Below are 27417 nucleotides of genomic sequence, written 5' to 3' on the forward strand. Positions count from 1 at the left end.
AATTGAAAAAACCACCTCATGCTGCAGTGACAGGACATATATTTTGACTATAAAGTTGAAAAATTACAATGCTTTCTTCACCAACTCCATCCAAAGATTTGAAATACCAGAAAGCAAATAATTGTACTAAAATTAAGTAAATTCGGTATAAATTCAAATCAACTTGACAAAAATCAACAGAGCTACCAATCAAAATAGCAATTCTGTAACTATACATACTGTTTATAGTGCTATGCAAAACTCATATTTGAATGCGGGCCTTTACTATTGAATTGAAAGATGGCTGTTCTATTTTTAAATTAGGCTGACCTCACTAATCAAAATTACAGTGCTATGCAAAACTAACATTCGTAATCTATACCAGCTCTAGCCTGCCTCGACCCGTTGGATTTGAAAGGAAAATACGCAATATAGTAATGCCCTACAAAATCATACAGAAAAATTGGACAAATCAGAGATATATGGATGCGCAAATACACAGAGACCACAACCAGATTCATCAGAAGCATGGATGAATCTACATCATGGAAGCACTGATAATATTGCATTTATTCTCTCAGCCACATATATCACAGATATTGCGTGACAAAGTCAAAAGTTAATCTGGAATTACAGCTCCAACAAAAGATGGAAGGGATGGGATTTTTGTTTTTACCTTGTCATTCATGGATCCGCAAACGCTTGAGATCTTCGCCGATGTTGCTCTGTTCTTCTTCCTTTGACACTCCCATATGGGATGTTGGCTACGGCCGTCTTCCATGTCATCAGCTGTGCTAAAGCATTCACCTCATCCGGATCAACCTACATTTTCCATAAAAGGATCCATAACAATTAAAGACAATTTCATGGCAGAGTCTAGATATATGACAACCATTCACATTTGTCGTAGAAGTGGAACTTAACAAAGTATGTATATACCTCTGGGTGATATCTGATTCCTTTCTTCACGGGGCCTCTAGCATTGTCATGTTGAACCCTGAAGCCAACAAATGAAGCCAAACTGCCATCGTCTTTCGGTATAGTACACTCAACCTGCACCAAAGTATATAGTTCAAAAGCAACGAAAGGAGAAAACTCAATAACCACATTAGTTTTAGGGTCTGAAATCTACCAATAATTAAGAGTAAGGGATATACAGAAGGGAGATTATATGCAAAATTACCTTGATTTCCCTAAATGGTATAAGTAAACTTTTCTCAAGCTTGGAGTCCAATCCCAAAAGCCGAGCAGCCAACTTAAAGTTTCTGTTCGTTGCCACTAATGCATTCATCTTTGCTCCTTCTTCAAGTGTCTGCCTCAGAAGCTAAAAGCAGCTACTTCAATTCGCTTCTCTAGCTAGCTATTATTACGAACCTAGATATAAGATGGAGAAACATACATCAGTTTGCACTCTATAACAATTTTTCAAGGTAAATGACCATTAAGGGATAACATTCAGGAACTTCAACCCTAGCATGCATATGCATATTATATATTTTATTATATATTTTATTTGCAGTACTTAATCAACCTGAAGATTCTCACACTCATATTACTTGATTCTGATTATAGCTGCATTAGTTATATACACAATTTAGATTCTAATTAAGCAGCAGCACTAAACAGTTCAACTTTAGTAAGTGCTCTAAAATTAATAGATTAACAAAAAAGAATATGGATAATTTATTGTGTTCATTTTCCTGCCATCTTAAGTGACCAGAAACTGAAAATTTCTTATCAATTGTGTTAATGCTGCAGCAATATATAGGATCAACAACAACAATAACAAAGCATTTTCCCACTAAGTGGGGTCGGCTAAATGAATCCTAGAACGCCATTGCGCTCGATTCTGTGTCATGTCCTCTGTTAGATCTAAGTACTCTAAATATTTACGGAGAAAATTCCAGTGAAGATTGGTTGAGGAAATTGACAGTGTCACTACTCGCCTTTGGAAAGATGTATTTTCTGGAAACCCTTTCAAAATGTTTAGGATCCGAAAACTTGTAATCAATTAGAGTGTGCCGATTAGGATGATTTGCCATCTAAGACTCACTTGGGAGTTGGGAGCGAAGTTATAAGTTGCAAGCTCTTGTAACGCAGTAATGAATTTGGATAATATTGGACATGGAATAAAATATCTCATGCACAGCAAGCTACAGCGACCATAAAAAAAATAAAAAATAAAAAAGAGATCTTAAGCAAAAACCATGAATCCAACTCAAAAATGAAATCTTCCGAATAACATCTCAAACCACAACCCAAATCAAAAGCACCAAATCTCACATCAAAAAAAAATTATACAAATTGACATATTGGTAGAAACCCAACAGATATTTTAGAGAGAGAGAGAGAGAGTGCCAGAGGGAGTGAGATATGATTGTACCTGGAAAGCAAAAAATAAATTATATAAATCAAAAGAAATCTGATCTAGGTCCAAGTCTCAGACTCTCAACCTCATAACCCTTTAGTGATCACTATAAGTTCACCTGTATAACACACCGTTGTCCGGAGATGCTCTTTCCATACTCATTGAGTAAAGCCTCTGTCGCAAAAAGTACTCCTCTTCCGGTTGCTGCATCTCTTCCTAGTGATCCACCAATCCTGATTTGCAAGAAAAAAAAAACAAACAAAATGCAAATAAAATTTAACTGAATGAAAGAGGACAATTCACTTTTGACAAAAAAAAAAAAGAAAAAAAAAACAAAGAAAAGAGGACAATTTACTGAAGCAACTTTCCATGATTTACTTACAATCATGACACAGAACATAAACATTTCACACTAACTGTCATTTTTAAAGTACAATGTTCAATTATATCATGATGTTAAGTACCAGTCCCAAATTTGATAGCATTCCAAATATCTGGTTCCTTGTCGTTTAACAAATCAATGCACTTGGCATAGCAACCACCTTTAATGTTTGACACACCATTGTTGCTCCAGCAGTGCTCATCATCTCCAATCAGATACTGATTATGATCCGTAGACAGAGTCGTCTTCCCAGTGCCTGCAACAAACATCCCAGGATCAGTTACACAAATACGAAAGAAACTGAAACACAAAAGATTGATGTATCCATTGCCAATTGATCATTGCACATAAAATTATCATGATTCATACCTCTGCGTCGATATGGAATTTTATAAACTGGACAAATGGAACCCGATTTCATCGATTTCACGGTGCAAGTGCTGTAAAAAATAAGCAAACACTGGCAATATGATCAAGCACATTCCAAGTATTAATACATCCAAATAAAACCTAACTTCACATGCGAATAACAATGAAGGTAGATATTACTTGCAGAAGAGATTATTGCAATTGAGTGAATCCGCAGAACTGAGTAGACTCAAACTGCAAAACAGATGGGGAAAAATCAAACCCATTAACAGAGTAAAGAGAAATTTAAATCTTTAAACAAATTCTAGACAAAATCATGTAAAGGGTCTGTTTTGGCTACCAAGAAACTTAGTATACATTTGAATATTATTACATTTTAATACAAAAATTTAGCTTTATTCAGATGGGAGAGATCAAAGGTTGCATCATTCAGCTTCACACATGGCCACAACACAATTTCAAAAACTCTATCATATCAAAGTCACATTCTTTATCAAACTCCCACTCCGGAATCAAGCAGTGGTTGATAACGGACAAAAAGAAATACAAAGTACAAAATATAATCAATATCATCAGTCCAAACTTGCTGCAAAGGGTGAGGGGTCAACCATGTGACTTTTTGCCCCTTAACCTCAGCCTGCATGAACAAACAACGGAAGAATTCATACCCAAATAAGACAATAACATAAAATGCACAGTTGAAGATTTGATAAGCAGTGTACAGTACATAACCAAACCTAATAATATATGGCTTTAACAGATACAAAGACTTTATGCAATTTATGAGTCCGAGATATGTAAGCTTGCCATTCATGACTCAACCTGATACGAAAGCAACACCAGTATTAAGGGAAGATTCCACAAAACGATTAACTCCTCATCATTTCATACTTCAGAACTCCTTTTATTTAGAAAAATTCAAATATCTACCTTCGACAGTTATGAATGCGTTTGACATCAATTCTGTCCTCAATAGCAGGTAATGCCGCAAAGAGGTGAACCATTGTGAGGCAGTCATCAATATCTCTGAGTGCGTCAACGAATTTTGGATATCTGCAGTTCCAAACATACCAAACAACAACTGTCAGAGGTTCTACATACAATAACAGACACGCAACTAACTTTTTAACAGAAAGAAAAACCCAACAAACCTCTGCAAAATAATTCTATCTAATTTGTAAGTGGGTCTTCTCTCTTTCAGGAGAGCAGCCCGTTCCTCGTTTTTCTTCGCATCGGCTTTCTTTTCTTTCGTATGCTCTTATCTCTCTCAACCACTCGAGTAGCAGTTCATGCTGAATGAAAGAGACATCCTTCAAGTGATAATAGGTATGGTGATTTCCTTTCACCTTTTTCTTCGGCTCCTGAGGGAACACGCCCTTTAGAATACACAATTTCCTATAATTTCCAACAGCATGCACATGTATTAAGCAATCATACAATAATTCAACCGATAAATGCGAATAATGCACAAACCCTAAATTCAAGAAAACATCAAAACCCCAGAAAATAAAAAGAAAAAAAAACAAATTCTTTCAGAAAAATCAAAGATTAAAACAATTAGCAACTTAGATCCAATAATCTGATTGTTTCCCGGAAAAAAAATAGCTTGCAATTATTGAACCAAGACAATTTTGCAGCGCTAATGAAGAGAATTATAGTTTTATTTACTTGTGACTAAATCTTTGTTGTTTTGTGGTAATTTGTATAGCGGACAGCCAAACAATATATATAATTATTCAAACATTTTTCTGGTGCAGCTGTTGAAGGGCGACTCCTGCTTTTGAGTGACTGAAAATTCTACAGTGACTCGAATAAAGAAATTGAACTAATAATAACAAAGAGTTGGAATCATGATACTCACCTAGACCAACTCAAAGAGAACATTTTGATCAGCTTTGATCTCGTTGATGAAGCCCCGCCAAACTTCTTGAGAGTCTAATCGCCACAAAACATAAGAAATTCACGGATTAGAACCACCAGAAACACACAAAAGACGACCGCAGATCACAAAAAAAAAACCCGAAAACTTTACGAAACAGAATCTATAAAGATTAGAAATGGATTACAAAAAGCAGAAATCTTATTTGGCATGTATGAAAATGATACACACATTCTTAGCCAATCAGCATGAAAAAGGTGTAGAAAACTAATTTAATTTGTTAACTTTGGACAACTGGAGAGATGAAAGAACTCTTAGTTTTTACTATAAGTATGACAACCATGTGATTTCATTGTTAATTGGGATTGATGTGTGTCATTAGGATTGCCAAAATTAGAGATCTTAGAGTTTGGCAGCCAATGACCGAATTGGACTCAAGTTTATCAACATTTGATTCAACTAAACTAAATTGGATACGCTCATTAGCATAGAAATATGTATACCATATGACAATATTGAATCAAGTTATTTGCAAAGATTTAAAATGCAATGTAAAAAGGAAAAAATTTATTTTATATGTAATAAAATGATTAACAAATTTTTTATTGAGCAGTATAAAAAAGGTATTAAAACCTAACCTAATTTATTAAGTTTGGAAAAATTGGACAGATAAAAGAAAGCTTTTAATCATTACTATAACTAAAATAACTATGTTATTTCATTATCAAATAGGATTCATACGTGTAATCAGGGTTAAGAAAATCACTGATTAAAGAATCTGCCAGAAATCATCAAATTGGACTTGAACTTACCAATTTCTGATTCAAATAAACTAAGAAAAGGAGTTGGAATCAAACTAACCTCTGTTTTCTATATGCAGCAAACTGCATCTTGTTTTTGCCCTTGTTAACAACATATCTTTCGCTCTGTACACACCAAAAAACAGTAAACACCTCATTCATTACTAACAGCCATTTCAATCAATTAATTATTTAGACAAATTTTTCAACGATTCCGAAGCTCAGACAAAAATTGCATGAGAAAATTGAGATTATATGCAATTGGATGTCAAAGAACCTGAAAATACCATATATCCAATATTTAGTGCTTACACCTAAAAACTAATCTTTATATATACTTTAAAATAATACAGATCAATGTAATCTAAAACATTGGAAATGCATATCAGTCCAAGCCAAGGTCTCAAGTTCTCAGAGTGGGGAATTACTGATTAGAACAGTTAATTCTCTGCTCCTTTTTGGGTATGAACTAATTAGCATAGTAGCCATAAAAATACCAAACAAAAGCTCAATAATTTATGCAATTTGGTCAAATTTTATACAATTTCTAGCAAAACCCAAAACTCAATAATACAAAAGGAACCCAATAGATGATTAAAGCAATTTTATACACAACTTATGCAAGTCCAAAGAAACGCATTTGATCAAACTTACTGAATACTGAAAAAAAAAATTACAATCAAAGTACGGATTAATAACTACCTCAACAACTAACAGAGCCAAAGCCAAACCCTAGAGCTTCGAAGGGCAGAGACGATCACAGAGACAAGAATAGTCCTTATTCCTTCCCACTGCTGCTGCTGCCACTTTCTCTCTCTAAAAACCAATTGGAAATTGTTTATAAAGAGACAGAGAGGAAAGGGCTATGATGATTGGATGAAAGAAGCATGAAAAACTAAAAGACATGTAAGCTTGAATTCGAGTCCCAAATTGAAAATATAAGGGAGGAGTGTAAGGGTGGCTTACCGAGGTCAGGAGAGGTGAGTCTCGTAGGAGAAGTCGACGAACAGTGGCAGGAGCCAGTGCACAGTGAAAGGCCTCGCCTGTGTCTCCTGAGCAGAACAAAGTGAGTGATAGTGGTTCTGTGAGATGGAGCGAGTGGTGGTGGTGCTGTAGTCATGTTTTGCCGGAAAATGGAGGCGTTGGTGCGCCTCGGTGTTTACAGAGAAAAGAAAGGGGAGTCCAGGGAGCTAGTGGTTGTTTGATGGAGTTGAGGCTCGCCGGAGCGGCGAGTTGTGATGTGGACTCAGGCCTCTTGGCCTCTGGGTTTTACGGAGAAGGGGAAGATGGTTTAGGGTTGAGAGAGATGGAGGGACGGCTAGGTTTTAGAAAAGATGAAGAAGAATGGGGGTGAGCGGCGCTGGGGCTACAGGTTGAGGGAAATGAAGAGAGAGCAAGAAGAAGTCGAAGGCAGTGAACCCTACGGACAAATTTACCCTTCTAAGTTCTAATAATTACCCTTCCAACCCAGCCCAAATCTGATGGGTTCCTTGTAAATCAGGTGAAATCAAGTGGCAAACAATTGACTGTAGCCATGAACAGTAAGGAACAGTGCCAATTGCAATGCTTTCTTTAGACTAAAGTAATTTCATTGTAGTGTTAGAAGAGAGATGTAGAGGAAATGTATAACAAAAAACACGCAAAATGAAAACTAAAAATCAAAAAACATTTTAAGCAATTGTTTTCACCGTCAAGAGATGTAGATCTTGTTTCTTCTCCTCCCTTATACCACCATTCTTCATCTATTATTTCCCCTCATACTTTGTAATGACCCGTCCCCAAAAATTACGGTTTTTTATAATTTTAAAATGTGAAATTACAAAAATACCCTTCAAGGCAAATACATTGACTTTTGTTGACCGCCTTGTCGTGTCACGTAAGATCCATTCCCTTAGAATATTCTTGTAGTACTCTTCGCTATGAACGCATGGGCGTAAACGAATGCAATTTGGAGTTATAGCGAATGAGTTATTAACGAACGAAGTCGAGGACAAAATGGTCAATTGATCATTTTCTGGAATGCTCCAGATTGTTAGAGCAAAATCTAGGAAGCCACGTGTGTGGCTGTGATGGAAAGGAAATGAGAGATACGGAAGGTGCGGCCCAATCAGAAGAGGGGGAAACGGAGATAACCAATGAGAATGAGGGAATAAGGGGAAATAAGGGAGAAGGAGAAGAAGGGGATCGGACCGGGATCCCCCTTTACCCAGCCTTCAACCAGACTCAGACTCGGACTTCCCCGAGCCTTTTATGATGATATCCGTCATTTTTTCGGTGAATCATGACTCTCCAACACCTGCAAACATCATCATGCCTCTCCTCATTCGTTAATCACCCAAAAATTCGACCAGATTAGGCATGTTTCGTGGTGTACTGCGGTGTCGACACCGCAGTGTTCTTAGTGCCAGTCCGCCAATTTCTAAAACAAATTCCCTCGATCTCTACCACCATTAGACTCTCCTTGAACCCAGGAACAAACCTCAACCAACCATAGGCGACGGAGCATTGGAGAAGTCGAATCAAAGCCACCCATTTTTAGGGTTTTCGGCGGGTTCGAGACGAATTAGAGCTTTTCTAGCCAAATTGGTCTTAGTCACAGGTATGAAACTTGCTTCACTCATTGAGATCTTCATTCCTGTAAAATTTCAGAATTTTTGGAGTTGTTCGATTTTCTGGCGAGTCAGGGCAGCCGACTACCACGTGCGACGACGCGTGGGGGAAAATCTGAGGTCCCTCCTTAGGTTTTTCGACGTGCCGGATCCGAATTTACCGTCCATTTTCCCAAATTATAACGTTTTAGTATAGTTCTGCTAAATGATCCTTAATTGTGTTTAGATGCGTTGGCAGGAAGCGACGTCATCCTCTCTAGATCGAGCAGTTCTCGAGCAATAAAATCAATGAGCAAACCCCTTCCTAACTTATATGTTTTCATAAAATAGTAGCCTAGCATGCATTATGTATTTCATGATTTGAGTATGTTTTATATTATGCTTCACGAACTTCTATAATTACAGTTTACGAAATATTCATGATTTTATCGAAATTACGTTTACGAACAGTTATGAATTATTGGATTTGCATATATGGATTTCTATTGATCTCAAATATGACTTATATTATGGATTTAAAAATATGATTTATTTTATGGATTTATGAAATGAGGTTTTGAGCTTTCAAGCTCCAGTGTTTGATACAAGATTTTGAGATATGTTTTTTGTACTTTCTTAGTGGGTTTTCATACGACACATCCGTACACCACAGGTATAGATGTCTATGGCCATAGGACACAGATGATGGAGGAGTGAGATATGATATATTATATACCCCCAGCTTCACTGCCAAAAGTAGTGTTAGACAGCTTCACTAGCCACGGCTAGTGTCAGTGTGGATGTATGTTATTTTTATACAACTTCACCTTCGGGTGATAGACAGGTTATTCAGCTTCACCTTCGGGTGATGGAAATGTACTGCCTTCGGGCGACTATGATACCCCTAGTTGAATACAACACAGATACTATTTACGATGTTTCACATGTTTTTCATGGCATGCTAAGGTTTTTCATAAAACCTATATGTAGTATTATATATATGTTTTCAAAACAGGGGGTTAGTATGTTCTAAAATAAATTGGTTTTCGTACTATTTGTATTATTATAAATTATGGTCCACTCACCTTTTCTGTTTTTGCGCCCTCTCAGGAGTTAGGATCGAGACACATGATCCCGGCGTCAGGACTCTACAACATAGGTATTCTCGAGTCTTCTCAGTACATAGGTATCATTTCTTTGTTTGTATCTTTTCGTAGTAGTTATATGCTTTGAAAACGTTTCTGCTTTGGTATAATAGTTCCAACTACATATCTTGTAGTTGTATGCATGTTTAAATGGCTTCGTCACCCCCGGGTGTCGGCCATCACATACCTACCCTCATATGTGGAGATATCGTGGTTGGGGCGTGTCACCCTTTCCCTATATCTTGAGCACAATACGTGAAAACTATTTGGAGGTTTATATCCTTGGCTCAGTACTTAAATTTACGTAAATGAAAACAGCCATTTCCAATGAATTGCAAAAGGATAAAGAAGAAAACTTTTAAAAAAGGGAAGAATTAATACTTTGACACTGAATGTCAATTCCTTGCCGCTTGTATTCCAAACCAATACATTACGAGAACAGTGATATGTACGTGCCAATACCGGATTTATGTGACAAGTTTCAAATGTTATAATAAGCTAAGACTAATTGGGCATTCCCGAAAGAGAATAACTTTTAAGTGTGACTGTCACTCCGTTCATCACCGTCTAGTATTAGCAATTCACTCACATTAAATCACGTTTGATGATAAGGCTAATCCAATTGTACCCCATCCTAAAATATAAAAAAAATACAAAACAAAGGCTTAATAAACTACTTTAGATGCAGCATAAATAGTGTAAATAGGGTAAGAAAGGAGTGTCTCAGAGGAAGCAGAACCAATGTTAACAATTGCTCCCTTCTTCTTCCTCAGCATAACTGGAAGCACTGCCCTAGTGATCCACGTGGCACCCTCCATGTTCACCTTCACAATGCTCTCCATCAGCTCCAAATCAACCTCCTGAAAAACCTTGCATAAGGGTAAGCCACCCAGCGTTATTTACCAAAATGCCCACATCAATCCCCTTTATTCCTTCCTCTATCGCATTAGCAATTTCCAGCCCACTAAACTTTGCCAAATCAATGGCAATATCCTTGTTGTGAATTTTTTTACCATATTTTACGTGTATTTCATTGGCGGTGGCTTCGAGCTTCAAAGGGTTTCAACCAACTAAAACTACATTAAGATCCTTTGAAGCCATTTCGAAGGCTAGGGATTTTTCAATCCCGTCAGTGGGCCCAGTGATGAGAGCCCACGAGCCATACTCCTTGAGATTCTTTAGGGGTCTGAGGAACAAGAGCCAGACCCATGTGAGAAAATTGATGAATGATTTGCAAAGAGAGATGAACCCTAGAGTGCTTACTGCCACTAGGAAAAATTGTTGGAATTCCATTGCCAGCAATTCCAGTAGAGAATTTGGTAGGGTTTCTGGTTTATAATAGGAGCAGTCAGCGAGAAGGAAAATTCATAAGAGGAAAAGGGAAAAGGAATAAAGTTAAGACATTCGATTTTTCATTCATACTCTCCCAAATGGTGAAAGTTTGTTCTTATACAACCCTAGGATGTTGGAAAATATTATTATTTAGATTTATTTTAATATTTGGTATTTTGGGCTTAGCCCGTTAGTATTAGATTTTCGTTTCCTTGCCTATTAGGGTTAGGTTAGTTTTCTATATATATGATACTTTGTAACTCTATAGAATAACAAGTTATTCACAATGTAGTCTCTTAGGTTTTTTGTAACCGTTCCGGCATTCTCGTTTGTTTAATAATATTTTTATTATTCTTGTTAGTCTTGTTCATTGCGCACTCTGATATTCAACTTGGTATCAGAGCAGGTTTGATCCTTCGGGATTTAATATGCTTCTGTTTGCTCGTATCAGTTTGTTTGTTTTTGGATTTCGATATTAGTTGTTGGTAGTCTAAACTGCATCTGGAGCATCTGCACCCTTCACGTTCCTGCACTCGCATCGTTGCACTCTTGTGTTTTGCAGGTTCTTTGTGGAGAAGACTGTAGAAAAAAAAAAAGGAAAAACGAAACAAAAAAAGGAGGAGGAAAAAGAAAGAAACTTTAAAGAAGATCCCAAAGAAAAAAAAAAGGAAAAACGAGACAGAAAAATGAGGAGGAAAAAGACAAAAGGAAAATAGAAGAAAATGCTTTGTTTTTTGAGGTTTTGACTTTGTGCCCACACGGGCAAGAAAAAAGTATTGGTATTGGTATTGGTGACATTGGCATTGGTATTGGTATCGTCATCAGCATCGGTATCGGTATCGGCATTGGCATTGGCATTGGCATCGACATTGGCACTGGAATTTGAAGTCTTGCATCCGCATCTACTTTGGCAAACTCATGTCGTGTAACGCCATGAGTTTGACGGGGGTGTTAGAAAATATTATTATTTAGATTTGTTTTAATGTTTGGTATTTTGGGCTTAGCCTGTTAGTATTAGGGTTTCGTTTCCTTACCTATTAGGATTATGTTAGTTTTCTATATATAAGGTACTTTGTAACTTTATAGAATAACAAGTTATTCACAATATAGTCTCTTAGGTTTTTTGTAGCCGTTCTGGTATTCTCGTTTGTTTAATAACATTTCTATTATTCTTGTTAGTCTTATTCGTTGTGCACTCTGATATTCAACTTAGGAGTGCCCACAATTGGAGAAATTTTTAGTTGTGATAGGAATGCAAGTGGTACACCATGTGTTTTAATATGAATGCTAGGAAATTTTATTTTTTAAGTTATTAATTTTTTAGCACACATATCCCACCATTTGTTTAGTGACACGTTGTGTATCATCCCGTGTGCCGATAAATATCTCCCACAATTGGCCGGTAAATATCTCCCACAATTGGATCACATCACAGCTTCCCATACCGTTGGATTGGATGAAACCAACTCTTCCAAAAGAAAAAGACAAAATACCATAAAGGCTAAACACCTAACTACCATATGGTCCAATGTCCTAACAGTTTATCAGCAGAAGGCGTAAAGCGGGCAAGAACAATTCAAGACGACATTTCTAAAATGGTGCAGACCAGTAGCAAACTCTAGTTGCCAGTGCAACTAGCAATGTGTGTCAAATGCCACGAAGGTAATATGATTTTTTTCAAAAGGTTCCTTAGTAAAATATTGGCTTAATTACAAGTACACTTTATTAAACTCAATTGTTTTCTCATTTTGTCTCATAAAATTTAAAATGTGTCACTTAACTTTCCAAAAGTTCATTTTTTGTCGCAACTTACCCCCTTCATCAACTCCGATAACTAATACATTAAAAAGTCTGGCAAAGTGAGAAAACAATTGAGTTGTATGGGGTGTAGCTGTAATTAAGCTTAAACCATTACACTTGGTAATTGTAAGTAAACATACTAGATGCTACTAAAGTAGGTGACTATTACATCAATTGTACAATGATTTAAGAATATTTTTTTAATTATTATGAGATATTTTAAATTTGATTCTCATCAATGACAAGTTTGATTTGCTAGTTTATTACGAAAATGCATAAATCTTCTGTCTTAATATAGAAAATAAAAGAATAAAAAACATATTTTCTCGAATTAATGAACATCACATCATATCACATCCCATCACATGTTTTGTTTTATGAAAGCACATCACGTGTTATATATAACCGATTGGTGCCAACCAAATTAAAAAACGCGACAACGTTCCCATAACTCACAATAATTTTCCTATTCATACAAGTCCATTGTGAATTTGCTTCTTATTATATTATTACTTAATTACTGCAAGCCAAATACACATCAAATTAACAAACCTCACAATCTTAACCAAAACAAAGAACGTACACAATGGAGTTTCATCATGTTCGTGTTGTTTGTTGCATCCTTTTCAATTGGCCAATCTTTCGCAACCGAAGGGTGTACCAAAAACACACAGCAGTCACAAACGCATCGGGCAATGTATGTACTATGAGCCACTGCACAGAGTGCCCCCAGTAGGGCGAACAATGGTGCTCATAGCCAATCCATCGCATGCTTGCCTTGCCGTACGTCTCTGGTGATGGGAAGAAGAAGGGAGTTGCCTTTACCATTGTCAGCTTTGTTGCCACGAACATAGGAATCTGGCACTGAATGTCAATTCCCTGCTGCTTGTATTCCAAACTAATGCTTCTTGACAACATTGAAAGGTACCTATATAACATGACGCATACATTCTTAATCATATAAGCGGTTTAATATACGAGAAAATGTTCATTTCAAAAGATAACCAGTTATACTTAAGATCTTCTCAATTCGAAAGTTTGTAAAATTAACTGGGCTTAATTTTCAAGAGGGTCAAGACATATTTGCACAGACATACTAATCGTCTAACCACGAGATATGAAAATATGAAACAAAGTTTGGTAAGAACCGATATACACTCAAATCCTAATCCCGTTTTCACAACTTAAATTAATTTGAAGCAGAATGTTGATTGAAAAAAATAAATAAAATTAAGCATGAAATGAACTCACGATTTGGAAGAAGCATAATTAGTGAATAGAGGAAAAGAAGGGACCGCATGAGAGGCAGAGCCAAGATTGACAATTGCTCCTTTCTTCTTCTTGAGCATACCTGGAAGCAGTGCCCTAGTGATCCACGTCGCAGCCTCCATGTTCACCTTTATGCTCTCCATCAACTCCAAATCATCCACCTCATGGAGGAACTTACCAAATCTGTAAGCCACTCCTGCGTTATTTACCAAAATACCGACATCGAGCCCTTTTATCTCTTCCTCTATGGCATCAGCTATTTCCTCCCCACTAAATTTGGACAAGTCCATAACAATGTTCTTAACATCAATTTGTCCACCATATTTTTCACGTAATTCGTTGGAGGTAGCGTCAAGCTTTGAAGTGTTTCGATCAAGCAAGACTAGGTTAAGACCCTTTGAAGCCATTTCGAAGGCAAGGGCTCTCCCGATACCATCAGCAGAGCCCGTAACGAGAGCCCAGGAGCCATACTCCTTGAGATTCTTTGGGGGTCTCAAGAACATGACCCATACCCACCTGAGAAAATTGAAGGAGGATTTGCAAAGAGAGATGAATCCTAAAGTGCTTGCTGCCGCTATGAAAAGCTCATGCAGTTCCATTGTAGGTACTGAATCCACTGATCAGTTTCTCTTTTAAAATGAAGGACTTTGTTTTGTAAAGCGACTGCGGGACAAGTTTGAGTCGCTGAAAAATGATGAAATTTTTAGTTGTGATGAGAATACGGATGGTATATCACTTATTTTTATATAAGTGATGAGAAATTTTATTTTTTAAGTCATCATTTATATAATAATACGTGATGTATTATCCCGTGTGACAATCACACTGAAAAATCTCTCAAAAAAAAAAAGGACCGTGCTATTAAATATGATATTCAGAAGAGATGTTGGATGTTGCAACTTTAAGACCATTGACTAAGAACCTAAAATTTCCTCTTTTCTCCTCCCCCGCCCCCACCAACGAGACTGAAACTGAGGCTGTGAAGCCCAGTTCCCTTTCCCTACTCGCCTACGCGCTGCGCGCTAGGAATTTTCAGAAACCAACAGGCCCACGTGGGGGTGTTCCCCGCCTGTCAGAAAGCCATGGTCTCACATGCTGTGCCTTTTTCTAGCTTTTTGTAAAATCATAATCACCTGCAGAGAGCCATGGTCTCAAAGTAATCCCAACGGCTACATTTTATAACCCAACGGTTCATGTTCAAATTTGTTTTTTAGTTTTATATTTATGTATTTATTGAATTTATCGGTTTAGATCGAATATAATCAAATTTAACGGTAAAAAGAAGATCTAACGGTCTAAATTTAAATCAAACGGCTAGAATAATTTAAAAAATTTATTTAACTTAAAATTCAACTAAGTCAAGATGATGGATATCATTATTAAGTTTATGTAATCTATGAGTTTTCTATTGTATTAAGTTTATATGGTTTATTAATTGTTTTTTTTTTTAAGTTTATGTGATTTATTAAATATCATTTGTATTAAGTTTATGTGGTTTATCATGATTTTCATGTATTAATTTAGTGATTTTTCAAAATTTATCAGAATTTAAATATTTTTAGGTTAAAATATTCATAAAATTAATTTAGGATAATCTACATAATTTTTTTTTTAAATTGCCTTAATTCATTCTTTGATAATATGGGGCTAAAATTTTAGACCAAAAATGTTGGAGTAGAAAAGCTGTTTCTGGCTAAAACCTAAATTTTCTGGGCTAAATATTTTTAGGTTTTAGGTCACCATTGGAGATGGTCTAATGGGTGACAACCATACTTGACTCGACTATAGGTGGAAGCATGGTCCACCATCAATAATATTGATGTTGTTTCAATTTAATCACCTAACATTAGTTGGTGGATATTACTGCAAGGATGAGGATCCTCTCCAAAGCCTTAAAATCTGAGTCTGCTGAGCATGCGATCTTGACTTTTGAAATTTAATCAAACGGTTACAAACAGAGGGATCATCTAAAAGTTATAATAAAAAAAATTATACATTTTTTGAAATACAATCTCACAAATTTTTAAATCATATTTACAAAATAAATTATGTGTCATCAATAAAAAAACGTTAATCAATAGTTAAGTAATTACCCAATCATCAACAACTACATCATTTAGTTTACAAAATTTAGTTTAAAATTTTAGTTTCCCTAGCATTACCCATTGCAAAATCATATTGGTAACGCTAGCAAGATTAAATTTGTAGATAAAATTTTATAAATGACTTGAAAGTTGATAATATAATTTAGTTTACATATTTTATCTACAAATTTAATCTTTCTAGCTTTATTTTCTTGCAAAACTGGTGGTGGTGGGGACATAGCCACTGCTGGGCCTTACATCGGGAAATTCCACCTTTTCTTTAAACCAAGAGAGTCGGGAGCCGAGTGTGAGAAGAACCACTGGTCTTGAGTGAGCCCAAACTGTGTGCAGCAAGCTTCATAGCCAATCCGCTGAACCGCAGCCTTTGCATGAGCATCTGGCGTTGGTATGAAGAGGGACGACCTCTGGATCGAAGCAACCCTCGGCACCAATTTTGTTGCTGTATAATATGATACCTGACTTTGCACATCAAATAGTATAATAGTAGATTATGTTATTGCATGCATGAAATATAAACAAAAAACTCATTAGTAGTTAGGTCAAAGGGTTTTATTCCACAGCAGTACGCATCACGTATAGGCACCCATAAAACTGCATGCAGTATATAGCAGAGGAGTTGCGGTTCGTTGCGAGAGATTTTTTAGTTTGCCTAGAATATGGGGCAAAATATTACATGTCATTATATAATTGGAGGAGTACTTGAAACCAAAATTCCCTTAATTGCATAATATTTGGTATTCCGCTCCATATTCTGAACACATTGCACGTTAAAAAATTTATGGCCTCACGGACCCCACTTTCATAAGGGGCATGTTAGAGCAGTTCCACCGGGGAACTGATAGGCCATCACCCAGCCAAAAAACCAGCCCAGCACCCAGGCTATCCACTCCAGCCGAGCATTTTGACCGACACCCAGCCCAAGCCATGCAAGAAACCGGCCTAAAATCGATAGACCCACATGCCGGGCCACCTGACGTCAGCCGAGCCATCAACCTCCCACACGATCAACACGTCGCAGAGCTCCTCGGGGCTGAGGTTGATTCTGGGGCAAAGGGAGATTCTGGGGCCTTCACCAAAAGGCGTTTGACCTCAGAATCCAACACGGGTCCACGGGTACCAGCCCGAATTGTCATACGAGTCAGTGCCGGGAGGGTGACATGTTGGATCCGCGGCGGCTACTGCCAAGGGAACCACCGGTTGAGGAAAATATCAAATTGGGTTAGTGGGGTTGGATTGATAGGGAATTTGATAGGCAAAATTGTTGGAATATTGTGGAGGAATAAAGATTGGGGATTGTGAACCAGAAGGAAAGTTGGAATCCGGTGGGATTATCATGGCACAGGGTGGTGGGTTTTTGCAGAGCTCCACCCAATAGAGAGAGAGAGAGAGAGAGAGAGAGAGAGAGAGAGAGAGAGAGAGAGAGAGAGATGCAGAGGGAGGTTGAAGTGAGTTGGCGTCGGGAGTGGCGTTTGGCGTTTGGGGATGTAGAGGGAGAGTATAAAGAGTTCTAGTGGAACCGTGGAGGTTCCTGACTTTTCCTCTTTTTTTTTTAATAAAATTATTATTTTTATTATTTTATAATAAAAAATAATAATATTTTAATAAAATTGACTAGGCTATTTTTTGTTAGAGGTGTAGATGCTTTGGCCTATTACTGTTCACTTGAGTGGATAAATGCGCTGGGTGCTGGCGCAAAGTCTTTAGGGGTGAACTTGCTCTTAGGTCCGCTTTTGTCCAGAAAACAAGTGAATAGTTACGGGTTCATGTTCCTATCCCTATATATAAGGATGAATGACAACCAGCTTTTCATTTGAAATTTCTTGTTCTAACTTTTTTATAAACCACAAAGCTGACAGTTTTAATCTTCATATAACATTTTAGAATAAAAGATAGTCGTAAAAGTAGAATAAGGTCTAGCTTCAACGGTTGGTAACATCCCCCATATAATATACAGTCGGTTTGATTTGGTAATTTGGTTTTATTAATTAAGTGTTTGATTAAGAGAAGATGGTCATGAGATATTGAAAGTGATTACCATAATTGCATTTCCTAGGGTTTGTGAAGACTGTGAGGCCACGGGCGGAAGAGAGGGTGTGGATTATACATGTTCACCTGTAATATTCATGTAGATGTCTTGAAGTGTGATCCGAATAACTTTGGATAAGAGTTTATATATATATATATATATATATATATATATATATATTTATATATATAGTTGCAGCTTTTATTGTTGAGATCTGGCATTGGGATTGCGTTAGGGAGACTATTGTAGTAGTGCTCCGTGAACTTGCACCCTAGTTTAGGAATGCACGAGTCCTGGTTAAAACTTAGCTACAAGCCTGCAATGGGTTTCGTATCCCTCTTCTTTTGGTTTTCCTCATCATATTAGAGAGATGAAGAAAGAAGAGGGTATGAAACCCCGTTACACGCAAGTTCTTCCCGATCCCTTGAGGATGCTTCCTCTCCATAACTATAACATGATGATTCACAACAGTTACAAACTACTTGTGCTTGAAAAATAAGAAGATTATTGGAGAATCATTGCTTCAATTGTTAGAAGGTAGTGTAACTCATAATATGTGAAAAGGTTGTATGTACAGATCAAGTGACGCTAAGCCTTCATAAACTAGCTAGAATAAAACACTTCTTCGTGTGTCCGGGAATCGCCAAACAAAAATTTGCTGTACTTTCATGAAACTTCCATATCTCTTCTTAATCTTCAGTTAGTTTTGTTTATGCCGGCCAAGCGATAATGTTGTCGGAGTCTTCACAAAACAATAGCATATCCTTGTGATCCATCAAACTTCCAGTTATCATACCTTTCCATGATACTTGGCTCACAGTAGGCCTTGGTGCTGAGTGTTACGGTAATAATCATGATTCTTGTTCTTGGTGAAATGGATCATCAACACCGTGTACAGCACTCAACCTGGTAGTGGGAGAGTGGTTCCAACGTGTCATCTGTTCCAGCTCATGAGATCTCAGACTTGCTTCTTCCTTGAACTTCTTGAAGTACATCGATGACCAGAAATCTTTTGCCAAGTTCTTCACGAAGAGGGTAAAAAAAGAGAAAGAAAAGCTTAGAAATCATTCTGCTGTAATATTGAACTTATTAGAAGTCAGTTAAAGAAAAAGTTGTCTGAAAAATTCATCCTACCGTTTTCATCAATTGTATCAGCTCATTTAAAGCATCATTAAAAAGATTTGGTTGTGCCAGATTGGAAGTAGTCAAAATCGCTTGTCTGCTTCGGTGAGAAATGTTAACTTCCATTGCTGCACCTGTATGGTAGAAATTGAATACATACACACGCTTATGAGAGTTGAGTTAACTCCAAGTTATTGTGAGACTAGGTTGAAAAAGGTAAATTCATATCGTTACGCAACTCAGTTAAAAGGTAGATTTTCACTGACACGATCACAAACCTGCAATTATGTACTTGTCAATGATATGCCGAGCCATGTAAATCCTTCTTACAGGATCATCCGCTGGTATTTTACCAAGTTCATGCACTTCCTCATAAAAATGGACACTCTCCCCTGCCAAACAACTGTGAATAAACGAACAAGTAGATTAAAATAAATACTCCACACAATTATTTATTTATTCCTTATCTCAATTGTCTCTACAAATAGATCCCACTGAAAGCTTGTGATAAAAAGCGTATAATCTTTGGAGGTTCCATTTGGCTGGATAAAATTACATTCAGCCTTTGGGCAATTCGTTAATTCTTTTCAGTTAGCTTTAGGAGAAAGTCGTGTTCTGTACTCAAGAGGTTATTCTGGCATAATAATTATCATTGCAAATGTATTTCAAAATATGTAACTTTGGGAAGAACGGAATACCTGTCTGCAAATTTCATGAAGGACTGACGGAATCTTTTGTTCGTAAGAAGTTTATCAAGTGGCACATCAGGATCTATCACAGGTGCTGGTTCCCTTGGCAATAGCATTCCGCTGTTAGGAATCCCCAGAGCCTGACCCATTGTCTCAAATGATAAGGGCTCCCTTTTCCTCAAGCTGATTTTTGATAGAAGAGGTTGTGAACTTGATATCGAAAAGAAAGCTAAGACAAGAATGCTTGCCTATAATATATACCTTAGAAATGTTAGCACACGCATGACACATGAGTAAGACTTTTACACAGTACATAACATGCAAAGGTACTAACAGATGATAAATCATACCGTAACTAAGAGCACAAATCTTGAGGCAACTTGAAGCCATGAGATATCTTCATGAATTTCATTCAAAAAGTAAGCAACAACCCATACTCCTGGAAGCAATAAGGAGAACCAGTTAAAAGCAGGGTAAACAAGTTGTACTGATTCAATTAACCATATATTACTGATATATTACAGCCTTAATCAGCTTACAAGATAGTTGAGAAACAATGATGTAGTTTTCTGTAACATTATAGTTTCTTCCACAATATCTAAAAGCAGATGTGAACTAGCCTTTGTAGCATCCAAGGAAACAAATGAAAATGCTTGTACGGCCTTTATTTATTTATTTATTTTTTTTGTCAAACCAGTAAGGCCTATATAACAAGTCTGCATTTGGGACCACTTGTCATTCAAACTAAAGAAATCTAATCTGAATTGGATTAAGATGAACAACTCCTTCATCGGAAAAATTAAAAAGTATTATTTTTGACATTCATCGAACTAACCAAAAACAGATCACAGTGGTGTACCAATAGAAAAGGCTGAGACAAGTATTCCCCGCCAGAGGTCTCTAAGTTCGTCAAACCTGAACTCTATATGCCAAATAGCCCCCGTGAATCCTACCAAAATGGCAACATACAATGTGTGGAGGGACATGACTGGGATGGTCCACTGAATTCCCATGTGGCATCGATTATTTAGAGGCCTTTTGATCTGGATAACTACAAATCATACAAGACACATTGTGTAAGACACAGGCATTTGAAGTGGATATCCAAAGTATTTATCAATTCAGAGAGCCTTACAAGCAGCCCCAGCAATCCATGGCATGAGAATTAGTGGAAGAAATATATAAGATCTGATTGGTGGTAGACACCTCCTGAAAGATTAATTGCACATAAGTGGAGCACAAACCCAATACAAATGCAACCTAAATCTCTTTCTTAATCGGTTTTGGTTCCACAGCTTAATTTTCTGATTAAATACTTGACGAGTTGTAGCCCAATTGTAATACTGAGCTTTATACTGCAACAATAATTTCTCAAGCACGGAAAATGTATGCTTACTTTACAAAAATGTAATACAGTTGGAAGGCCTGTGATATGCGGCAGCTCAGTAGTAAACCAAAGCCAAGCGGAGCTTCAATCCAGACTGAAAGCAAAAAGATTCTTCAAAGAGAGCACAAAACTACAAATTTCACAAACGAGAAACTGTACAATTAACTTCAAAGTCATGATAAAATGAGTAAACAACCTGCCCAAAAATAGCAAGAATGCCACCAATATGTCTTCTTGAATTTCAGAAAATTGAGAGACATCTGCAAGAAACATGCTCTATTTATAAATGGTAACAAAAGAGCCCCACAACACAACTTATAAAAGCTGAAGTTATTAAGAACAGTATTGATGGGTTACTGAACATAGAAATCGATAATTACCACAAGCGACAACAGAAGGTTTAAGCTGGCATAAATTTGAATCACTGGAATCCAAAAGCCACTGCGTTTCGGAAGAGGAATTTTGAGAACGGCAAAGGGCAAGATTGCCCGTGAAAGAAGCCTGAAAGAAAGAAACCAACAATACAAAAGGGCTGGAGTTAGTATATGAGCGAGTTTGTTCAGTGTAAGAGTATAATAATCATAGAATAACTCAGACATATGAGCAAACAAATCAGCAGATACAATCCGGAAATTCTATAATTTCTTTCCATTCATTCACTATGAACAATGAGGTCAACAACTTTGCTTATCAAACTTTGAACATCAAATTGTACTTCTTGCCAAACTAACTAACTCATAGAAAGCTAAAGGTTACAAATTTGTTACCCTATTGCTAATTTTCACATGGAAATTTCAAATCTTTTGCTTTAACACAAAATTCTCTCGACATAAAATCAAACAGTAACCCAGCAAGCAGTATCTTAAAACAAAACCCACCAAAGCAAACTAATATGCAAATATCCAATACAACCCATTAAACTGTGATGAATTTAATCAGATAGAGACCCACTAGAACCAGAAAAACTTACAGAATGAAGCAGACGGCGGATATGGCGACGGCCAAGTAGTCGCTGGCACAGCCACCTTCCACTGCGCAGCTTGCCATTTTCTTTGCATTTACCCAAGAGGGTAATTCGAGTTTTACCCAGTACGTTTTTAGGATCCGAAATCAGAAGAATTTAGGACGCCCCGCCCACCAAGTCACCAGCTTCAAGGCTCGTCCTTTTTCTGGCGGGGTGCAATCGGAAAATGGCGGCTTGGTGTTCGCACATGATGTTTGACCAGAAGGGAACAGTGGAAATATTGCGTTCGTTTGTTGACAAAATCGAAGACTCGAAGATTGCAAAGTGTACACGTGACTGGTTAAAATGCCCATCATTGCTGCCGTGAAAAAACACACAAGGTTTAGTGGATAGAGAAATTATTTATTATGATAGGAAGACGAGTGGTATATCGCGTATTTCGTAATGAGAAAATTTATTTTTTAAATTATTAAATTTTTAACACATGTATTTTATCATTTATATAACGATACGGGGTGTTTATAGGTCACATTGAAAAATCTCTCATGTTGATGAAGGGTGGATCCCATCGCTTGTCCTGCTACGAGAAATTTTTTATTGTGACAGGAACACGAGTTATACACCACATGTTTTTATATAAGTGATGAGAAATTTTATTTTTTAAGTTATTAACATTTTAACATACAAATCTTACTATTTGTATAATGACATATGATGTATTACCTGGTGTGCCAGTCATATTAAAAAATCTATCGTCTGGCTACATTCTGAAAGAGATCAGATTTACGTGTATGAAGGGTGAATTACGTCATTGGTCTGATCACATTTACGAGGTACCAAATTTTTTTAATTGAGATTACTACTTATATTAATAAGTATATTCACACGTTCTTGCCTATAATATTTGTTGTTAATAAATTAATAAAAGTAAATTTGTTTTAATGATTCTAGCAGTCATTACTTCTTTTAATGATTCTATCAAATACCAACTACTTCTTTTAATGATTCTATCAATACATTACTTTACGTCATTGTCAACAATATATCAAAACATTTGTCAATGAAAGTTTACGTGAAATAAATTATTGATGTTACATCATAATACACCAACGTGATCAACGAGAAATTTTTAGTTGTGACGTGAATACAGATGGTATACCATGTATTTTTATGTAAGTAGTGAGAAACTTTAATTTTTAAGTTATTACTTTTTTAACACACATATTCCACCATTTATACAAGGACACGTGATGTACCATCTGATATGACGACCATATTGAAAAATCTGATATGACGGTCATATTGAAAAATCTCTAGTGAGCGCGTAATGTGTTCCATCCGTTAGTTAAATATTTTTTCCGTGATTTGGCCGAGAGCAGTTGAAAGTTGAAACTTGAAATATGGTGTAGAAATGACTATTACAGATGAATCAACCAGTTCCATTCAAAAGTTGCATTAGCATTCAATCGGGTTGACCATATAAAATTAAATAAAAGCATTCACTTGATGAAAATTTTTTTAACAAAATACTCAATATACATCACTCTGTCACAGCCCGTCCCGGAGGTACTTTTGACGGGAATGTGAAATGACAGAATTGCCCTTATTGGACATTAAGGTACGTAGGTACGTAACGTTATTTTGAAAATAGCATTGGTTGGATGGGATTTTATTGGAAATTGATTTGTGGTATGTTTGGTTAGGATGAAATGGAGGGTGTGGATTATTTTGGACCACACCTGATCTTCCTCTCTCCCTCTCCTCCCCCGTGCTTTCCCTGTCTCTGTCTCTCCCTCACGAACTCACACCCTCACACACCCATATCGTACGGACCACCACCAAAACCCTTCAAAACTTGACGGATCGGGGCAAATAAGGTATGTATCTTCATCGTTTTGACGTCCTGAGTTCATTGGTGCTAGTTTTAGGAAGTGAAACCTTCGATTTCACGTAGATCCCGAACCTCCATTTTTGAGGTACTGTTCATGCGAACGTAAAATGTTGTGTTTCAGGAGATTTCAAGCTTGTGGTGAGCTTTAGGAGGTCCTAAGGAAGCTCGGGGACGTTCGTTGGAGAGTTTTGGACGTCGGGATCGTAGGTTTCAAGTTTGGCCGAATCTTTGGTTTTTGCAAGGTGAGATTTCGTAGTTTTTAGGCCCTAAAACTAGTCCAACGTGATAGTACACTCTTAGGGCTTCAATTTGGTATAAAGTACGAAGAAAATGGGTGAAAAACGAAGGAGAATAGTGAGTTTGAAAATCGGCCGGAGTTCGGCCGGAGTCCGGCCACCGGAGAACCAGTCCGGCGAGACCCTGCGAGGAAGATGACACGTGCGCTGCACGTGCTGCGCGTGGCCAGCGCGTGGACCCGTGCCACGTGTGGCGCGTGGGGGCGCGTGGGGCTTCCAAAAATTTTTCTAAAAATTTCCCGACGCTCGTGACGTCGAGTAGGTCGATGTGGTATATTCATATACCAAAATTGAGCATCGTATGAGAAGTTATTTCGAATTATTGGTGATATGCTTAAAATTAATGTTTTTATAGTTGTTTCGCATATAGGTGAGACGTATCCCGAGGACGACCGCATCCAGGGACGCCACGGGGGTTACGACCCGTCGACTTATCAGTGAGTGGGCAGTTTTGTTTTTGTATTACCTATATACTACTGTTTTTCCCAGAAAAATGTTTTATATGAAAATATGTTTTGAATATGCCATGCATAGAATTATTTGAAAATCATGAATTGGTTTATGAATTATATGATTGATATATGATGCATACATATTGCATGGTGCTGTGGAGGCAAAGGTAAGTCAGGTGAGTTCATTTATGCATTGAATTGGTTGATGTTGATATAATTTGAACTCATAATCTGCACCCTAGGTGTTAGTGCTTATATTATTCACCACACCGCACGCTCGTCTTGGATCCAAGTAGGTGGATGTCGTACAGACCATGTGAGGGTTCCGACATGCTAGTCGTATAGATCACTAGGCGTGATTCCGACTAGTGGGTGATCTTAGTTATGCGCGCTGATGATATGATGAGAGAAGCACTAGAGCGTATTTTTACACCTTTCATCGTATAGACTACCTTACGTAGTTCCGAGTGATGTGCAGAGTAGGGCCGTATAGGTCACTGTGGTGGCTCCGGCTTAGTGGGATTTTGAGCTATTGAATTAATCGTATAGGACCAACTGCAGGGTCTCCGATTGATTCCTTATTTCACCTGATTTATATTTTGATTTATGGCATGGCATGTTTTCTTGAAAATGTTAAAGATTTTGAGATTTAAATGTTGAGATTGTATATGATTATATATTTCTGGGAAAGTATACAGGTTTTTACGGCGAGGGGATATAACTGTTTTAATAAAATGTTTTGGAAAACTAATTAGTTTTACTGACCCACTCATTTTGTTTTGCGCCCCTCCAGGTTCTAGTTTAGCGGTGGTTGGCTCACGAGGTCCTTTCCGGCTTTCTGACAGATTTGGGACATGTAGGACTCACCCGAGGGTGATGTATTCTTATTTTAGTCCTACTTGACTGCGGATAACCTATGCTCTGAACTTATGTGTTTACTTGTAAACTCGTCCGGTTATGTCCGTATGTGGTTATGTTGAGTTTGGTTTGAATTCCTGTTGTTACATGTTGTTATTACGCTTCCGTGTCGTGCTTATGGTTACGTCACGCCCAAGTGACGGCCAGCACACCTGGATCCTCCGGATCAGGGTGTGTCAACTCTCCTTGAAATGGAAAAATCAATGAGTAACATCAAAATTGAAAAGAAAAATAAAATGAATTAAAGAATAACAAGAACGATATTGTTTTTCTCTACTCTGATCAATGCTGCATTGTAGAGCATTATGTGTTTCTTGTCTTGTAAGGTTCTTTCGAAAGCCAATGGGCAAAAACCTAACAACCGCAGCAAATAAGCCACTTGCTCTGCATCCACAAAGTGTAGATAGATAATTAGTTGAGATATTCAATTAGGTTAATCAGAATTTAGAGGTATGAACGGACTTAATTCGTGAAATGATTAGGCATGGATATCATTACCTTTTTGGGGAGCTTATTATATTTGCCACTTTTTTTACGGGAAGCATATTTTTCTGGGGCCGCTGCTGCAATAATCAATGGAGTTCCACCAGACTTTCTGTCATCTCTGGCCTTGTTGAATATGACTGTAAATCCTTCAGCTGATGCCGGATCGTTCACATCCCACTCCCCAAATTTTGGTAGAGCTCCCCCTACCCCTACTGCCGCCCTTCCCTTCTCATACTGCAATTTATATATAGCAAACATACAATGTTATTCATGGAAACATTTTCCTGTGTAATAATCACACATATGATATTAATTTCTGTGACTTTTAGAATTTGGCGTCCATTTTTTCTGTAAAAGATGTATCGTTACTTACGTGTTATCGATATAAAATCCGTCATTTCCTTAAACCTAAAAGACGTGCATCCTGCACAGATAATAGAAAAGCCCCTACAACCCTAAAATCAGGAAAAAACATGAAGGAAAAAAAACTTACCGCTGCCATTGATAGGTAAATCTGGAGAGATTAGAATCAATTCGCAGAGATGTTTCAAAGAATCTGAGAGATTATGAGTTACTGTTTGATTGAAAAGAATGATTTAGATTATTCATATATAAAGAGATATTAGAGAGTGAAAAAACAGAAAAGAATAAGGTCGAATGATTCGGTAATTCCCATATCGATCGAGTAGAAACAAACATTTCCGTTTGAAAAAGCGCGTTTTTGGTCAAAGGCTGCTTCTTCTTCTGCTTGATTATCCAAAACGCTGGCGTCTTGTTTCCTCCTACTTAATTTGATGATTTTTAAGCAAACGCTTGCGTCTTCCAAACTTCGATTAAAGCTGTTGCAACTTGCAACACTACTCGCGGTTTCAATTCTTGTTTTTATTGGTCGACGGTGTCAAAATTTAGATAACCAGATTTTTGTTTCTTAATTCGTGTTTGGTTTTGTTCGTTTTTATTTGAACTTGTTAGGATTAACGGCGGTTTAACTAGCTACATGGTTAGAAGAAAGTACATATCACAACCATGGTGTATCGTGTTAATTATGTAATGTCATGAAAAGATGGATCAAATATCTATGATGTATTTGTATCATTTAAGTTGCTCACAATAATATTTTAATTTTAATAATTTTACATCAAGAAGTTTTTAAATGGGGAAAGGGATCCT

At 37.1% G+C, this 27417-nt stretch overlaps 3 protein-coding genes, 2 long non-coding RNA genes and 2 pseudogenes across 5 annotated transcripts; 1 reads left to right on the forward strand and 6 right to left on the reverse strand.

Annotated features, from left to right (window-relative positions):
- Positions 1 to 121: 121 nt before the first annotated feature.
- LOC103422562 (pescadillo homolog) lies at positions 122 to 5254 on the reverse strand (annotated as a pseudogene).
- On the reverse strand, positions 664 to 1270 carry LOC103452065 (glutamate dehydrogenase 1-like). The gene is made up of 3 exons (XM_029090946.1): positions 1163 to 1270; positions 919 to 1032; positions 664 to 801 (listed from the first exon to the last, which is right to left on the reverse strand). The coding sequence occupies exons 1-3, from the start codon at positions 1268 to 1270 to the stop codon at positions 664 to 666; spliced, it is 360 nt and encodes a 119-aa protein (XP_028946779.1).
- Positions 5255 to 5837: 583 nt separating the features above from the next.
- Positions 5838 to 6975, reverse strand: LOC114820610 (uncharacterized). Its single transcript, XR_003768032.2, has 3 exons — positions 6744 to 6975; positions 6480 to 6593; positions 5838 to 5903 (listed from the first exon to the last, which is right to left on the reverse strand). It is a non-coding gene; the product is annotated as an uncharacterized lncRNA (long non-coding RNA).
- A 2893-nt stretch (positions 6976 to 9868) lies between these two features.
- Positions 9869 to 10803, reverse strand: LOC103452398 (very-long-chain 3-oxoacyl-CoA reductase 1-like; annotated as a pseudogene).
- Positions 10804 to 13084: 2281 nt separating this feature from the next.
- On the reverse strand, positions 13085 to 14630 carry LOC103452068 (very-long-chain 3-oxoacyl-CoA reductase 1-like). The gene is made up of 2 exons (XM_008391550.4): positions 13894 to 14630; positions 13085 to 13570 (listed from the first exon to the last, which is right to left on the reverse strand). Exons 1-2 carry the CDS (start codon positions 14508 to 14510, stop codon positions 13240 to 13242), a joined length of 948 nt encoding a protein of 315 aa, XP_008389772.1. The 5' UTR covers positions 14511 to 14630; the 3' UTR covers positions 13085 to 13239.
- Positions 14631 to 18546: 3916 nt separating this feature from the next.
- On the reverse strand, positions 18547 to 22513 carry LOC103452067 (regulator of G-protein signaling 1). The gene is made up of 11 exons (XM_008391549.4): positions 22211 to 22513; positions 21621 to 21741; positions 21437 to 21500; positions 21250 to 21334; positions 20989 to 21062; positions 20713 to 20904; positions 20204 to 20292; positions 19863 to 20101; positions 19443 to 19567; positions 19177 to 19298; positions 18547 to 19064 (listed from the first exon to the last, which is right to left on the reverse strand). The coding sequence occupies exons 1-11, from the start codon at positions 22285 to 22287 to the stop codon at positions 18894 to 18896; spliced, it is 1359 nt and encodes a 452-aa protein (XP_008389771.3). The 5' UTR covers positions 22288 to 22513; the 3' UTR covers positions 18547 to 18893.
- A 1293-nt stretch (positions 22514 to 23806) lies between these two features.
- On the forward strand, positions 23807 to 25955 carry LOC139190397 (uncharacterized). The gene is made up of 4 exons (XR_011574644.1): positions 23807 to 24081; positions 24217 to 24337; positions 24762 to 24828; positions 25637 to 25955. It is a non-coding gene; the product is annotated as an uncharacterized lncRNA (long non-coding RNA).
- Positions 25956 to 27417: the final 1462 nt, after the last annotated feature.

This window comes from Malus domestica, chromosome 13 (genome assembly GCF_042453785.1).
Source record: "Malus domestica chromosome 13, GDT2T_hap1".
Taxonomy (NCBI): domain Eukaryota; kingdom Viridiplantae; phylum Streptophyta; class Magnoliopsida; order Rosales; family Rosaceae; genus Malus; species Malus domestica.

Coding starts and splice junctions, on each gene's coding strand:
- LOC103452065 (XM_029090946.1), bottom strand. CDS start 1,270: ATGAATGCATTAGTGGCAACGAACAGAAACTTTAAGTTGGCTGCTCGG. Junction 1,033..1,162: donor TACCATTTAGGGAAATCAAG/GTAATTTTGCAT, acceptor ACTTTGGTGCAG/GTTGAGTGTACTATACCGAA. Junction 802..918: donor GAATCAGATATCACCCAGAG/GTATATACATAC, acceptor TGGAAAATGTAG/GTTGATCCGGATGAGGTGAA.
- LOC103452068 (XM_008391550.4), bottom strand. CDS start 14,510: ATGGAACTGCATGAGCTTTTCATAGCGGCAGCAAGCACTTTAGGATTC. Junction 13,571..13,893: donor AATTATGCTTCTTCCAAATC/GTGAGTTCATTT, acceptor CATGTTATATAG/GTACCTTTCAATGTTGTCAA.
- LOC103452067 (XM_008391549.4), bottom strand. CDS start 22,287: ATGGCAAGCTGCGCAGTGGAAGGTGGCTGTGCCAGCGACTACTTGGCC. Junction 21,063..21,249: donor CTGTATTACATTTTTGTAAA/GTAAGCATACAT, acceptor TTAATCTTTCAG/GAGGTGTCTACCACCAATCA. Junction 19,299..19,442: donor TGACAAGTACATAATTGCAG/GTTTGTGATCGT, acceptor TCTACCATACAG/GTGCAGCAATGGAAGTTAAC.